This window comes from Orycteropus afer, unplaced genomic scaffold, assembly GCF_000298275.1.
Source record: "Orycteropus afer afer isolate SDZICR_OR568_19922 unplaced genomic scaffold, OryAfe1.0 scaffold00153, whole genome shotgun sequence".
NCBI lineage: Eukaryota > Metazoa > Chordata > Mammalia > Tubulidentata > Orycteropodidae > Orycteropus > Orycteropus afer.
Window position 1 is genome coordinate 4795949 of NW_006921740.1, and position 15422 is coordinate 4811370.

Consider the following 15422-nt stretch of genomic DNA (forward strand, 5'->3'; position numbering starts at 1 on the left):
AAAAAAAAAAAAAAAATGTCTAACAGAGTATGCCAGTACTATGGACAGAAAAAGATTTCAAGTCCCAGCTACTCACTAGTTGTGTGACTTCAGACAAGTTGCTCAAGATCAATTTGTTCATCAGTAAAACAGGATACTACTACTTGCCTTATCTGCTTCACTGGCTCATTAGGAGGCTTTACTTAATAGGGCAGCAAAGATCTTTAAGAGCTATAAAACTTTGTACAAGTTTAGTAGGGCTGTTAATGAATACAAATGGTGAGACAGAAAGAAAACTGGACTAGGGAGTCAGAAGTCCCTGGGTTGCTGGGCAAGTTGTATAGCTAACTGGCTGTACAACCCTAAGTTGGTCATTCTTTCCTCTTTTCCCAGCTTAGACTCAACAATGATCTGGGCCCTATGCTCTAATAGTTTGTAAGTCCATGACAGGTTCTGGACCTCAGATGTCCTCAAAAACGTGATGGCTGGGACTCCCAGATACATCCACTAAGACAGGGAACTTCAAGGTCTTGGGGTCCCAAGTGAGAGTTGCTCACTGAAAGTTGCATGGGTTGCCATCTTTGTGTTTTGGGGGGAGAATGGCAGAATGACGGCAGCTTCCTTACAACTAAGAAAGAGGCAGAGAGCATGGCTGACAGGAAGTAATAAGGTTGGACCAATCATAGTGAAAAGCTGTAGCACCTGATACACCAGTATAATTAAAAGTGCCAAGACTGCCATCTTTTTGGCCCTGCATTGCCTTCTGCTTACCAGCGTCTGTAGGTCTGGTCCCTGCAGGCCCCCGCCCTATCTGTATCTGTATCTATGTATCTGTAAAGCTTTATTGAGATACAATGTACATACTATAAAATTCACTCTTTAAAAGTATGTAATACATTGGATTTTAGGGTATTCACGGAGATGTACAACCATCATCACTACCTAATCCCAGAACATCTCCACCTCAAAAAGTTGAACAGATCCATAACAACAGAAGAAAATGAATAGGTCATAAAAAAATTACCAACAAAAAACGTCCTGGCCAAGACAATTTCACCAGAGAATTCTGCCAAACATTCAGAGAAGAACTGACACCCATCCTATTCAAACTATTCCAAAAAAACATAGAAAAATGTGGAACCCTCCCTACTTCATTTTGTGAAGAAAGCATAACCTTGATGCCAAAGCCAGGCAAAGACATCACTCAAAAGGAAACTTTTGAGACCAATATCCCTCATGAATATAGATGGAAAAGTCTTCAACAAAATCCTAGACAATAGACTCCAACAACATATCAAGAAAATAATTCATTATGACCAAGTGGGGTTAACACCAGGTATGCAAGTATGGTTCAACATTAGAAAAACAATCAACGTCATCCACAACATAAATGAAACAAAGGAAAAGAACCACATGATCATATCAATCAATGCAGAAAAGACATTTGATAAAATCCAACACCCATTCCTGATAAAAAATTCTCAGCAAAATAGGAATAGAAGGGACATTCCTCAACAGGCACTTGACTGCTAACCAGAAGGCTGGCGGTTCAAACCCACCAGCCACTCCTCAGAAGGAAGGTTGGGCAATCTACTTCCATAGTGATACTGCCTCGGCAACCCAAGGAGGGGTCGCTATGAGTCAGGGCTGACTCGACGGCACATAACAACAATAACAACAACATGCAAAACTAACAGCCAACATTATTCTCAATGGAGAGAGACTGAAACTATTCCCCTTTTGAACAGGAACCAGACAAGGATGCTCTCTATCACCACTTCTATTCAACATTGTATTGGAAGTCCTAGCAGGGCAATAGGCAAGAAAGGAAAATCAGAGGCATCCAAATTGGTAAGGAAGAAGTCAAACTATCCCTATTTGCTGATGATATGACTCTATACCTAGAAAACCCAAGAGATTCAAAACTCTACTGGAACTAATTGAGAGATTTAGCATTATGGCAGGATACAAGATCAACATCCAAAAATCAGTTGGATTCCTCCATACCAGCAAAGAGATTGCTGAAAAAGAAATAAGGAAATTAATACCATTTACAGTAGCTACCAAAAAAATAAAATACTTGAGAATAAATCTCACTAAGGACACAAAAGACCTATACAAAGAAAACTGCAAAACAGCATTTCAAGAAACCTTAAGAGATCTACGTAAATGGAAAAACATACCATGCTCATGGATAGGAAGATTGAACATTGTGAAAATGTCAATTCTACCCAAAGCAATCTAGACATTCAATGCAATACCAATCTGGATCCCAGCAACATTCTTTCAGGATATGGAAAAACAAACCACTGATTTTATGTGGAAAGGAAAGAGACCTTGGATAAGCAAAGCAATATTGAAGAAGAACAGAAAAGTAGGAGGTCTCACACTGCTGGATCTCAAAACCTACTGTTTAGCCACAGTAGTCAAAACAGCCTGGTATTGGTACAACAACAGACTTATAGACCAGTAGAACAGAATTGAGAACCCAGAAGTAGATCCGTCAGCCTATGGTGAGCTGATTTTTGATAAAGGGCTGAAATCCACTACATGGGGGAAGAGATTGTCTGTTTAACAAGTGGTGTAGGCAAAACTGGATATCCATTTGCAGAAAAATGAAACAAAATCTATACCTTACACCATACATAGGAACTAACTCCAGATGGATCAAAGACGTCAATGTGAAGCCTAAAACTATAAAGTTCCTCAAGGAAAAACTAGGGGCAAATTTAGGGGCCCTCATTTATGGCATAAATAGACTATCAGCCATAACCCAAAATGCACAAAGAGCAGAAGATAAACTATATTAATGGGACCTTCTAAAAACTAAATTTTTATGAGCTTCAAAAGACTTCTCTAAAAGAGTAAAAAGAGAACCTATAGATTGGGAAAAAATATTCAGCAATGACATATCTGACAAAGGACTTATCTCTAACATTCACAGAAAACTCCAATACCTCAATAATAAAAAGACAAATAATCCAATTAAAAAATGGACAGAAGACATGAATAGACACTTCAATGAAGAGAATATTCAGACAGCCAAACACATGAAGAAATGTTCACGATCATCAGCCATTAGAGAGATGCAAATCAAAACAAGATAACATCTCACCCCAGCACTAATGGCAAAGTTCAACAAGGCAGAAAATAACAAATGCTGGTGAGAATGTGGAGAGATTGAGACTCTCATATGCTGCTGGTGGGACTGTCAAATGATACAAACACTGTGGAAAGGAGTGTGGCAATTCCTTAAAAAGTTGGAATTAGAAATACCATTTGATCCAGCAATCCCATTACTAGGTATATATCCTGAAGAAGTGAGAGCCAGGACAAGAACAGATATGTGCACACCTGTGTTCATGCAGCACTATTTACAATAGCAAAAAGATGGAAACAACCTTGGGGGCCATCAACAGAAGAATGGATAACCAAACTATGGTACATAAACACAATGGAATATTATGCAACACTAAAGAATAATATTGAATCTTCAAAACACCACATAACACGGATGAACGTGGAAGACACTATGCTGAGTGAAATAAGTCAATCACAGAAGGACAAATATTGTATTAGTTCATTATTGTAAAAAGTCAAGGAAAAGTTTATTTATGGAAAGAAACTTTCTTTGTTGATTACCAGGGAGTAGAAGCAGAGGGGAGGGAACACTGCTAAAATAAAAAAATTCAATTTCTGATTCTTCATTCCCAACATAAAACCAGTCTTTTTTTGTTCATATGATCTTGTATTCTGTTACCTAATAAAAATGCTTGTAAGTTCTGAAAAAAAATAATAATAATACTTAAGATTTATTAATTCTTTCCTGGTCCCTGGAGAAGGATCTCAGGCTTGGTAAAGTGGAATGTCAGAGAAAAAGGGGACGACCCTCAAGGAGATGGCTTGACACAGTGATCACAACATTAGGCCCAAGCATAGCAAGAATGGTACATCAACTCGATGGCACCTAACCACAACATTTGGCAGGCTCTGTTCTAAGTGATTTTGATGTGGGCTATCATTAAATCTTCACAGTACCCTTTTCAGATAAATACTTTTTACCAGTAAGGTGTCTGAGTTTCTGTGAGGTTAAATAAGTCACACACAGTAAGTTCTCACCTCCACATGTGATCGTAGCAGAAAACACAGATTGCCGTGGAGTCATTTATAAGTATATATAGAATACGATAGTACTATGGATTTGCATCCTTTACTTTGATTTTGTTTTATTGTGTGATATAAATAAAAATTTTCTGTAAAATTCTCTTTCAGAGCCTCCAGGAAAAGAGTCTTTTTGGAAAATCAGAATTAGAACAAACTATTGAACATTTGACATGTGTTAATCATCAGGTAATTTATCAAACTGGATTTGGGTTATATTGTGCTGTTTGAATGATTTTCAGTTATACTGTATTATACTTTCAATTAATATACTACATATTTTTAAAATTATGAAATAGTATGCTTAGGGAAGCTGTGTTGGTTAGGAGCGTGTATTGTGAAGATTGCCTGCTTGGGTTCACATCACAGCTCTGCTACCTGCTGCCTATAGGGAAATTACTTACCCTTTCTGCCCCTCAGTTTCTTTATTTATAAAAGAGATCATTCTAGTACTTACTTCTTCAGGCTGTTGTGAAGATTAAATTTGTTAATACACATAAAAATCTTAAAAGAGTGCCTGGCATATTGGAAGCACTCAGTAGATGTTAGCTATTATTATTGTTGTTCTTGCTGTTTGAAAAAGACATAGAGTGAAAAATGAAAGTCCATTTTCAATCCAAACTACTTGGCTTAGAGATGGCATTTTAATCAATTTGGTATGTGTTCAGCTAGTGCTTTACATAGCACATACACATTCTGTACATACAGAAGTGTTTATTTCTTTTTAACAGAAATAGTCATGTCATATTATCACTTTTTTCCATAGTACACTGTGGAGATCATTCCATCTCAGTACATAAATTGCTGCCTTAGTCTTTTTAAAGACTGTATACTGGTTATATTTCAGTTTGGCTTCCCCCTAAAGACAGAACCTCAGACGAGGATGTGTGGGTGCAAGTAGTTTGTCTGGCAAGTAATCCCAGGAATTAAAAGGAAAGGAAGGAGCTGAGTGAGTGAGACAGGAAAAGAGAAAAAGCCAATAAAGAGTATTTTATGGAACTGGTTGCTGCTGTGGGCCACTGAATCTCCCTTCCTCTGGGACCCCTCTGAGGGAGTGTGTAGAATGTACCTCTGAACAAAGGATGGGAGGCTGGAGCATTTATCTACCTACTCCTGTTTTTCAAAATTAACAATTATTCTAGACCTGTTAACTCCCCAGATTCCTGGCTGACTGTCTTTAGACTAAGCAAGCTCCTCCTTTGGAAAAAGGCCTGAGACAGAAAATCAGAATCAACAACAATCATGGCAGTGGGATTTGGCCAGTACACTTGGGGCAAAGAAGATGGGGCTCTAGACATGTGAATTATCTGCCACAGGTTGTTTGAAGTTTTTTTGTTCTTGCAAACAACATTGCAGTGAAAAGCGTGTGCACGTGTGCCTGATGCTTATTGACATGCGTGATGCTTCCTGGGATTTTGGTTAAGCAAAGAGGAACAAATAGTTGAAAAAATTGTGGCAAAATTTGATAATTGTTGAACCTGGGGATGTCTAAATGAAGTTTTGTTGACATATTTATTGTCTGTTTTAGAAAATTTTATCTGACTTTAACATTACATTATACATAAAACCAAAAAAACCAAACTCACTGCCGTTGAGTCAGATCCGACTCATAGTGACCCCTCCTTGGGTTTCCGAAGCGGTATCACTACGGAAGTAGATTGCCCGGCCTTCTTCCGAGGAGGGGCTGGTGGGTTTGAACTACCAGCCTTCTGGTTAGCAGTCAAATAAATGTCTTATGCACTAGGCCATCAGAGCTCCTACATTATACATAAGGAAGAAATAATTTTGCCTTATTTTTTGAAAGATACTTTTTCTGGGTAAATTCTTAGAATTCTAGGTTGATGTCTTTCCCTTTCAAAATGTTAAACATTTTTTACTCCACTGCCTTCTGCCTTGTGTTATTTCCAACGAGAAATCTGTTGCCATTCTTCTCTTTGTTCTTCTGTAGAAAATGTATTTTTTCCTTTAATTGCTTTTAACTGTTTCTCTTTTTATTGCTTCTGATGTGCCTATTTCATTCATGTTTTCTTATACTTGGGATTCATATAGCTTCTTGGATCTGTAGGTTTATAATATTCATGAAATTTAGAACCATTTCAGCCATTATGTCTTCAAATATTTTTACTGTTTTCTTCCTCCACTCCATTTAGGACTCAAATTAAAAACTTATCAAACTTCTTGAGATAGTCCCACAGCTCACTGATGCTCTACTCAGGGGGTTTTTTTGTTTGTTTTTCCCTAAGTTTTCTCTCTCATTCTGTTCCATGTTGACTAGTGTCTATTATAGTGTCTTCAGGTGTACTAGGTTTTCTCTTTTACAGTATTTAATCTGCTGTTTATTCCATCTAGTATATATTTTTTTATTTCAGACATTGTAGATTTAATCTCTACAAGTTGGCTTTCAGGTTTATTATTTTTTTAAATCCTTGCTGTCTCTACATGTTCAGTATTTCTGTGGTTTCTTGAACATATGAAAAACAGTTTTAATAACTTTTGGGAGCTCTGGTGGTGTAGTGCTTAAGGCGTTTGACTGCTTTATTTGTCTACTAATTCTATCATCTATGTCATTTCTGAGTTGATTGATATTTCTCCTCATTATGGGCCATATTATTTTTTGCATGCCTACTAATTTTAGATGAGGTACTAGACCTTAGGATTACTTATCTTCTTACCTGTTGTTCTGAGATGCAGTCAAGTCATAGAAGTAGTTTGATCCTTTCCAGTTTTGCTTTTAATTTTTGTTAGGTGGGAACACAGTAGCAGTAAGTCATGGGTTTATTTTGTTCTACTACTGTGGTGGTTAAGTTTGTGTGTCAACTTGGCTAGGCCTGGTTGAGTTGCTGGGCAGCTAGTGGTAGTTATTCCCCGTGGTGAGACTGGCAGTCAGCTCCATGGTGGGACCTACCACAAGCAGCTGAGTAGCTGCTTTAGGGATGTGGTCTGCTTCCCATATATAAGAAACAGCTTTGGGAATGGTCTCTAGCTTATGGCATGCTTGAACCCTGCATGAAGCCATGTTGTTGTTCAGCAGCCTGCCATGCTCTGCTGACCTTGGTACTTTCAGTGGATTTAAATTAGTGGCCTGCCATGTGATTTGGTAACATTGGAACTGTGCCATTTTATTTGTCAACCTTGGGCTTGTTAACCTCAGCAGCCAGTAGCTGCCTGAGTGAAGAGATGCCTCTATCTTCAGTGGGCCAGGAACAAGAGACAGAGTTGAAGCCCAAGGTCGAGGGGCTTTCACTCAGCCCCTAAAGCCTGGCACTTTGAGCTCGGACTTAAAACCCTCCAAAACTTTAAAAGAATAAACTCCTGTTTGTTAAAGCCATCCCATGTATGGTATTTTCTGTTAGGGCAGTACTAGGTAACCATAACACTATATGGTACCAAGAGGGTGGGTTACTGCTCTGACAGATACCTAACATGTGGAAACAGGAGTAGAGTGTGTCCTTGACCCAAGACCCCGGCAGAGAGACCCTGGTATGCGACATGAGACACGACAGCACCAGAGCCAAGAGATCAGCGTAAGAGACAGCAGGAGCAGAGCCGAGAGACCAGCATGAAGGACGGCAGTATCAGAGCCCAGAGACAGGCGTTAAACAGCAACAGGCTTACTGGCCATGGAGGAGAAAGCTGGGTGCCATTGGGTAGGCAACTTCCTGGTGGAGTGGGTTGCTTTCAGGCATTAATTGGTAGAAGAGACTGGCATGAGATAGAGTAGCAGGTTGGCCAGCCCAGGGAGCAAGAAAGCTGTGTCCTTTGGACAGGAAGATTTCCGGCAGAGTGGGTTGCCCTTGGGCATTAATTGGCAGAAGCGGAGAGACCAAGGAAACAGGAAGCAGAGCTGCCTCAGCTTCAAGGGTAGGACCATGGCCTTTGGGGGTGGAACCACCACAGCCCCCAAGATTTCAAAGAGCTGGACCTTCACCAACTTGGTTCTGGAGTGTGAGGCTACTTGTTCATGTCAGCTAGTGGGATGGAGTCAAGCTGCTGCCCAAGAGTGTGGGGGCAGGGCTGCCGTGCCCAATGGGAAGAGGAACGGGGCCTGCCAGGCCAAAGCAGTGGGGTCGCCACTCAGGAACTAGGGAACTGGAGTCACCCAGTAAAGGGTATCTGTACAGATACCACCCCTTGAAGATCTGTACAGGTGCCAAGTTGACATAGGTGGAATTGTAGTGGTTATGTTTGTGTGTCAACTTGGCTGGACCTGGTTGAATGACTGGGGAGCTGATGGTAGTTATTCCCCATGATGAGACTGGCAGTCAGCTCCATGGTGGGATCCACCACAAGCAGCTGAATAGCTGCTTTAGGGGTGTGGTCTGCTTCCCATATATAAGAAACAGCATTGGAATGGTCTCTAGCTAATGGCACACTTGAACCCTGCAGGTAGCCTTGTCGTTGTTCAGCAGCCTGCCATGCTCTGCCAACCTTGGGACTTTCAGTGGACTTGAATGAATGGCCTGCCATGTGGTTTGGTAACATCGGGACTGTGCCACTTTATTTGTCGACCTTGGGCTTGTTAGCCTCAGCAGCCAGTAGCTGCCTGAGTGAAGAGATGCCTCTAGCTTCAGTGGGCCGGGGGCAAGAGGCAGAGTTGAAGCCCAAGGTCGAGGGGCTTTCACTCAACCCCTAGAGCCTGGCACTTTGAACTCGGACTTAAAGCCTCCAAAACTGTAAGAGAATAAACTCCTGTTTGTTAAAGCCATCCCATTTGTGGTATTTTCTGTTAGAGTGGTACTAGGTAACCAGAACAACTACTGAGACAAAATCCTTTTTAGTATGCAACCTTGTGCCCCGTGAAATTATGGTGGCTTCCTCTCACTAGTGGTAACAGGACCTTCCCATAGCCTTTGGTAGTTTCTTCTTTATAGAGCTCTACTCAACCAGAGATTCAAAGGGGACTGACTTTCTTCTGATCTCTTGAACTATCGTTTAAAAATCTTCCCACAAAGAGAATACCAGGCCCAGATTTGTGGTAGATTCTACCAACATTGAAAGGGCATATTACAATCTTACAGCAAACTGTTGCAGGTTTAAAAAAAAAAAAAAAAAAAGTTCCAGGGAATACTTTCAATTTATTTTATGAGGGCAATGTTATTTTAATAAAAACACTAGTCAAGGATAACATAAGAGTACAGGCCAGTTAATGTCATTATTTATAAATAATGGTAAGCAGTGAATTAGCAGACCAAACCAAATTCAGCGATAAGTAAAGAAGATCAAACATTGTGATCAAACTGAGCTTGTCCCAGAATACAAGTTTGATTTCACCTCAGAAATCATACATTTTCATTTAAGATGAAAAGCATATATTCATTTCAGTGAATGGAGAAAAAGCTTTCTTTATTCAACATTCAATCATGACTTTAAAAAATGCTGTTGGTTGTCATCAAGTCAATTCTGACTCATAGCAAGCTCATGTGACAAAGTGGAACTGCCCTGTAGGATTTTCTTGGCTATAATCTTTCCAGAAGCAGATCACCAGATCTTACACCCACGGACAGAGCCACTGGATGGATTTAAACCACTACCTTTTCATTAGCAGCTGAACACTTAGCACTTAACCATTGCACCACCAAGACTCCTTTTGAAAAAGATACTCTTAGCAAATTAGGAAAGATAAAGAACTTCTTAACCTGACAAACCCTGGAACAAACATTGTGCTTAATGATAAAGCATTGAAAGTATTCCTTTTAAAATCCACAGCAAGACAAGGGTACCAGTTATCACCACTTTTATTCAATATAATATAGGAGATCATAGCTGAGGGGAGAAATTAGATGGATTAGAAAGGAAAAAACTACATAACACACAGTATTTTTATCCATATGGAAAATTTAAAAGTCAGCAAATTATTAGAATTAATTAGACCATTTGCCAGAGCTGCTTGATGCAAAATCAGCATGCAACAGTCCATTTTATTTCTACATGCTAGTGCTGTGAATTCGAAATACAATGTGAGCTACATATGAAATTTTTAATTTTTGGTAGCTTTAAAAAGCAAAAAGAAACAGGATTTAAACCCAAAATATTTCAATGTCTAATCGATATACAAAATTAAGATTATATTCCTTTTTTTTTGGAGTAAGTCTTTGGTGTATATTTTCTACTTCACAGCTCAATTTGTACTAACTACAGTTCAATTTTTAGTAGCTACTTGTGGCTTTGTTACTGTATGAGACAGGACAGCTATGTCCAATAAACAAACATTTTGAAAGGATGCCATTAAAAAAAAAAAGATATTATTTTAATAGTGGTAGACAATACGTCTATGAATAAATCTTCATGACCTTTTAAGAAAACATTTTATAACCTTTTTGAAAAAATTAAGACCTAAATAAATAGAGATGATTTAAAGAAAAAAAAAAAAGAGCATGTTTATAAAAAAGAATGTAAATTCTTCTCAAATTGATGCATAAAGTTGATGCAATTCCAGCTGAAATCCAAGAAGGTGGTATGGGTATGTGTGCTTAGTGTTACTTTATTGATTTAAATAGTGTCTTTCCTTGAATATACCTTTTTTTCCCCTGAACACCACCTTCCTGACCTTTCCCTCTTCCTACTTCATTGTGAACTTAATGTCTCTCTCTAACTTTTGTCCTAAGACTTTCCCTTTCCCCTTCTGTGTTGAATCCCACACTTCTTTCTTGGTTTGCGCCTTTATTCTACTACAGTAGTTTCCTAACTACAGGAGAGAATTTTTTTTTTTTTTTCATATTCTACATCTCTGGAAATGTTTATTCCATTTTCATACTTGGTTTATGATTTGCCTAGGTATATGGAAATCTAGATGGGAAAATTATTTTTCTTAAAATTTTTTAATACTATCCTCCATTATCTTTTTCTTGGTTCTGATGAGATGTCTGATGCTATTCTGTTTCAGTCTTTGTTGTTTCTTGGTTAGTTTGTTCTCCGATTTTCCTGTATTTTCTCTTTCACTAGTTGATTTTAGGCCTCCTAAAGATTTTAGGCCTTTGGAGCTCTGGTAGCATCATGCCTAAGGCACTTGGCTGCTAACTAGAAGGCTGGCGGTTCAAACCCACCAGCCACTCCTCAGAAGGAAGGTTGGGCAATCTACTTCTGTAGTGATACTGCCTCAGAAACCCAAGGAGGGGTCGCTATGAGTTGGGTCTGACTCGATGGCACATAACAACAACAAAGAAATGTCTTTAAGGTTTTACCTTTCTCCCTTATTTTCTCTCTTTGTTTTCTTTTTTTCTGGGAGATTTCCTCAACTCTCTCTCTTAACACTTCTATTTTTTGTTTTTTTAGTGTTGGTTATATTTCTTATTTCTAAGGGTATTATTCTAAATAGAGGTAGGAAATATCTGAGTTTCAAAGGTCCCGCTATGCAGATTTTCAGCCAGTTTCCTTGACTGCTCCTGACCCCTATCCTCATGCCTCCAAATGTTAAGCCTTTCCTGGGGGAAAAAAAAGTTGGCTGCATATTGGTATTCCATACAGTAGTCATTTTAGATGAGTGGTTCTCAACTGATCCAGTCCTGCACAGTCATAAAATACCCAGCTGTTAACTGAAAGGTTGGCAGTTCAAACCCACTAGCTGCTCTGTGGGAGAAAAAGATGTGCCAGTCTGCTTCTGTAAAGATTATAGCCTTGGATACCCTATGGAGCAATTCTACTCTCTCCTATAGGGTCACTGTGAAGTAGAATCTATTCAACGGCAGTTGGTTTGGGTTTTCTAGGGACATTTGGCATTATCTGGATACATTTTTGGTTCTCACATCCAAGGGGTAGGTGAGAGGATTATGTCTTTAAGTTCTTATAGCCCAAAATGTCAGTAGTTGCTAAATTGAGACTGTAGACTGTAAATTTTTCCTCTTTGAGTCACTATTCTTTCTGATCCTTGTTTTCCACAAGTTAGTGAAGTCATTGTCTACTCTTGTTTTCTTTCTTGTTCTCTATGTCTATATGAGTTACACCTTTTCTATTTCTTTACTACCATTTTAGTGGCCCTTCCAGAGGGAGAGGCGATAATACACGTCTGATCAGTAGACACTTTTGACTAAAAGACGTATTTATTACTAATCTTTCTTGGTTTTGAGATTTACTTATAGGTCATTTGATCTAGAATTTATTTTTTGTATATGAAATAAAATAAAGCTAATTTTTATCCTCCAATAAATGACAGTTGTCTGTGCCCTATTTTTTAAGGGTTTATATCCTTTTCCTAATCCTAAAACGCAACATTTTGTAAGTTTATACCTGGACATAGTGTTTTTACTCTATTCAGTTTCTTATATTTCCTTGTCCGTTTCTATGTGAAATCCACATTGTTTTAATTACACAGCTTTCTAGTTTGTTTTGGTATCTTGTGAGGCAAATTTACCTGCATTCTTTTTCTACCCAAGTATTTTCTCGTTTCCTTTCATCCTAAATGAAGTTTAGAAACGGTTTATAAAATGGAAGCCACTCACTCCTTTTTTAAAAAAGTTCTATTAGGATTTTTATTGAATTTGCAATTACTTGGTGGAAGATTTGGTGTATTTATAATGTTGTGTTCCCAACTAAGAACATGAGGTGTCTTTACAATAAGTCAGGTTATCTTTTATGCACTTCAGGAAATTTTTTTTATGTAGTTCTTAGCTATTTTAAGGAGCTCTGGTGGCTCAGGGCTTAAGCCATTTGACTGCTAACCAGAAGGTTGGTGGTTCAAACCCACCAGCTGCTCTATGGAAGGAAGACGGGGCAATCTACTTCCATAAAGATTTACCACCTCAGAAACCTAGTGAGGGTCACTATGAGCCAAGATCAACTCAATGGCATTGAGTTTGGTTTTTTGGTTACCTGTTTTATGTTTGGGTTATGGTCTTTTCTGCTCTGTTCTTTCCATCAATTCAGTTCTATCTTGGTCTTTCTGTTTTGTCAAAATTTTTGGTTTCCTAATGGCTCCCTTGGGGGAGCTCTGGTAGCATAGTGGCTAAGACACTTGCCTGCTAACCAGACGGCTGGCGGTTCAAACCCACCAGCCACTCCTCGGAAGGAAGGTTGGGCAATCCTACTTCCGTAGTGATACTGCCTCGGAAACCCAAGGAGGGGTCGCTATGAGTCGGGGCCGACTCGACGGCAAACAACAACAACAACAATGGCTCCCTTAAAGGAGCTCTGGTGGTGTAGTGGTTAAGGCATTTGGCTGCTAACCAAAGGGCTGGTGTCAAACCCACCAGCCACTACACAGAAGAAAGACGGGCCAAGCTGCTTCCTTTAAGATTTTCAGCCTTGGAAACCCAGTGGGGTTGCTATGAGTCAGAATTGATGAGATGGCAATGAGTTCTGTTTTGTTTTGTTTTGGGAATGGCTTCCTTACCTATTTGCATTGCTGTTAGGGGTATAGAATATATAGCTATATATATATATGGATATAGTTTCTATTTTTTCTTTTTTTTTCATAGTTAACTATTTCAGGTGAAAGTTTACACAGAAAATTAGAATTCTCATTTAACAATTTTTATACAAGTTATTCTGTGACATTGTTTACAATTTTCACAGTGTGTCAGCCTTAGTTTTTCCTTTATGTTTGTTTTGTTTCCATTGATCTAGCTTCCCTTCCCCTCTTTGGTTTCTCATCTTTGCTTTTGGGTAAATGTTGACCATTTGATCTCATATAGTTGAATGTTTAAGGGACACAACACTCATGAGTAATGTTTAGTTTATCAGCCACTCTATTATTTGGCTGAAAGTTGACTCCCAGGAGTAACCAATGCCAAATTCAAAGGGTCTCTTAGAATGATAGTCTTGGAGGTTCCTTTAGTGTCTATTGGTTGAGTAAGACTGACCTTTTTTAAGAATTGAGTTTTGTTCTACATTTTTCTTTCATTCTAACAAGGACCTTCTGTCATGTCCCTGGTCAAATCAGTCAATAGTGGTAGCCAGACATCATCTGGTATAAGGCTTAGAAGAGGCTGGATATATCTTTTATATTTTTTCTTTTATTTAAATGATATTGTGAGGGGGAAACATAAATGTGTATGAACATTCTGAGATCTAGAACCTAAAGTGTATCATGATTTTTAAAATATTTTTAAATAACGAATTTATTTATTATTAAAGAGTGCCTAAGAGATATATATATACCTATTAATTTTTTTTTACTTTAAATTATAGCTTGAAAATGAACAGTGTGAATTAAAATCTAAAGTGTTAATAATGAACGAAACAATAGAGTCATTAGAGAACAAATTAAAACTCCAAGCTCAGAAACTTAGTTATGTGGCTGGTGACTCATCTCATCAGAAAACAGAGATGAACTCACTTAGGTAAGTTTGCTGAAAGTTTTATTATTTCACTTCTGGGAACATGTTTGTCATTATGTGAGGTTCATATCTGTGGCATTTCAGATTGGGTCTTTGAGCAGTACTTTGCAAAGCTGGCCTTAAGTAGAATCACCTGGGAAGTTTTGAAAAGTATGGATTTAGAGGCTGATCTCTGAAGGTCCTGATTTATTATGTGAATCTAGGTGGATTTTGAGTATCTAAATATTTTTTAAATGTTCATAGATTAATATGATGGCAGAAGTTTGGGTATCTACCTCCTTCAGAAATCCCTGTTAAGAGATACTTCAGATCATTTGTACTTCATAGTGTAAGCTTGCTGAAAATCACGGAATGTTTTGTTACCTATGTCATTTCCCTTCTTTTACATCTTTCAATGAAATGTAAATTCAGCATATTCATCCGTTTTTCTTTTATAACTTTTCTGACTTAACAGACATCCTCTGTCCCTTACCTTTGTCTCTGGGTGAATTTCAGAGATATTTTTTTTCTATTTTCTGCTGCTTCTCTTTTATCCTGGTTTCTTCCTTCTCCTTTGTTATTAAAAGGGTATTTCTATTTGGTATTGTAGTGCAGATGCTATTGCTTTCTTATATTCCCAGATGATTCTTTTGATAATTTGAAGATAAATACAGAGGAATGTTGGAGTAATGGTTTTTACAGACACAACAACTTAACTATGGAAACCTTTTGATTGGGTGCTACAAGTAGATACACTCTTTCTCTTCTTGTGTTGGTCACACAGAATTTACTTTTGTTTCAAACACAAATAACCGAGCTCCAGGATTACAGGTGAGGAGAGACAACTCAGGGATGCCCAAAGTAGCAGGCGGGAAGAGCAGGAGAAAGGGGATTAAAAGCCAGGAAGCCAGAGAGAAGAGCAATCAGTCGAAGGGATTAGGTGAGGAGAGGAACCGCAGACCCGCCCAGAGTAGCAGGCCGGAGGAGCAGGAGAAAGGGGATAAAAGCCAGGAACTCGGACAGTAGAGCAGT

The 15422-nt window shown here is 38.5% G+C and overlaps 1 protein-coding gene across 1 annotated transcript in view; it reads left to right on the forward strand.

Moving 5' to 3' along the window:
• Window positions 1-15422, forward strand: part of CEP135 (centrosomal protein 135) — a 111607-nt gene that overhangs the window by 62181 nt on the left and 34004 nt on the right. The window contains exons 13-14 of the mRNA XM_007946233.1: window positions 4252-4329; window positions 14263-14414. Of these exons, the coding sequence (XP_007944424.1) occupies window positions 4252-4329; window positions 14263-14414 (230 nt within the window). The remainder of the gene's footprint in view (window positions 1-4251; window positions 4330-14262; window positions 14415-15422) is intronic.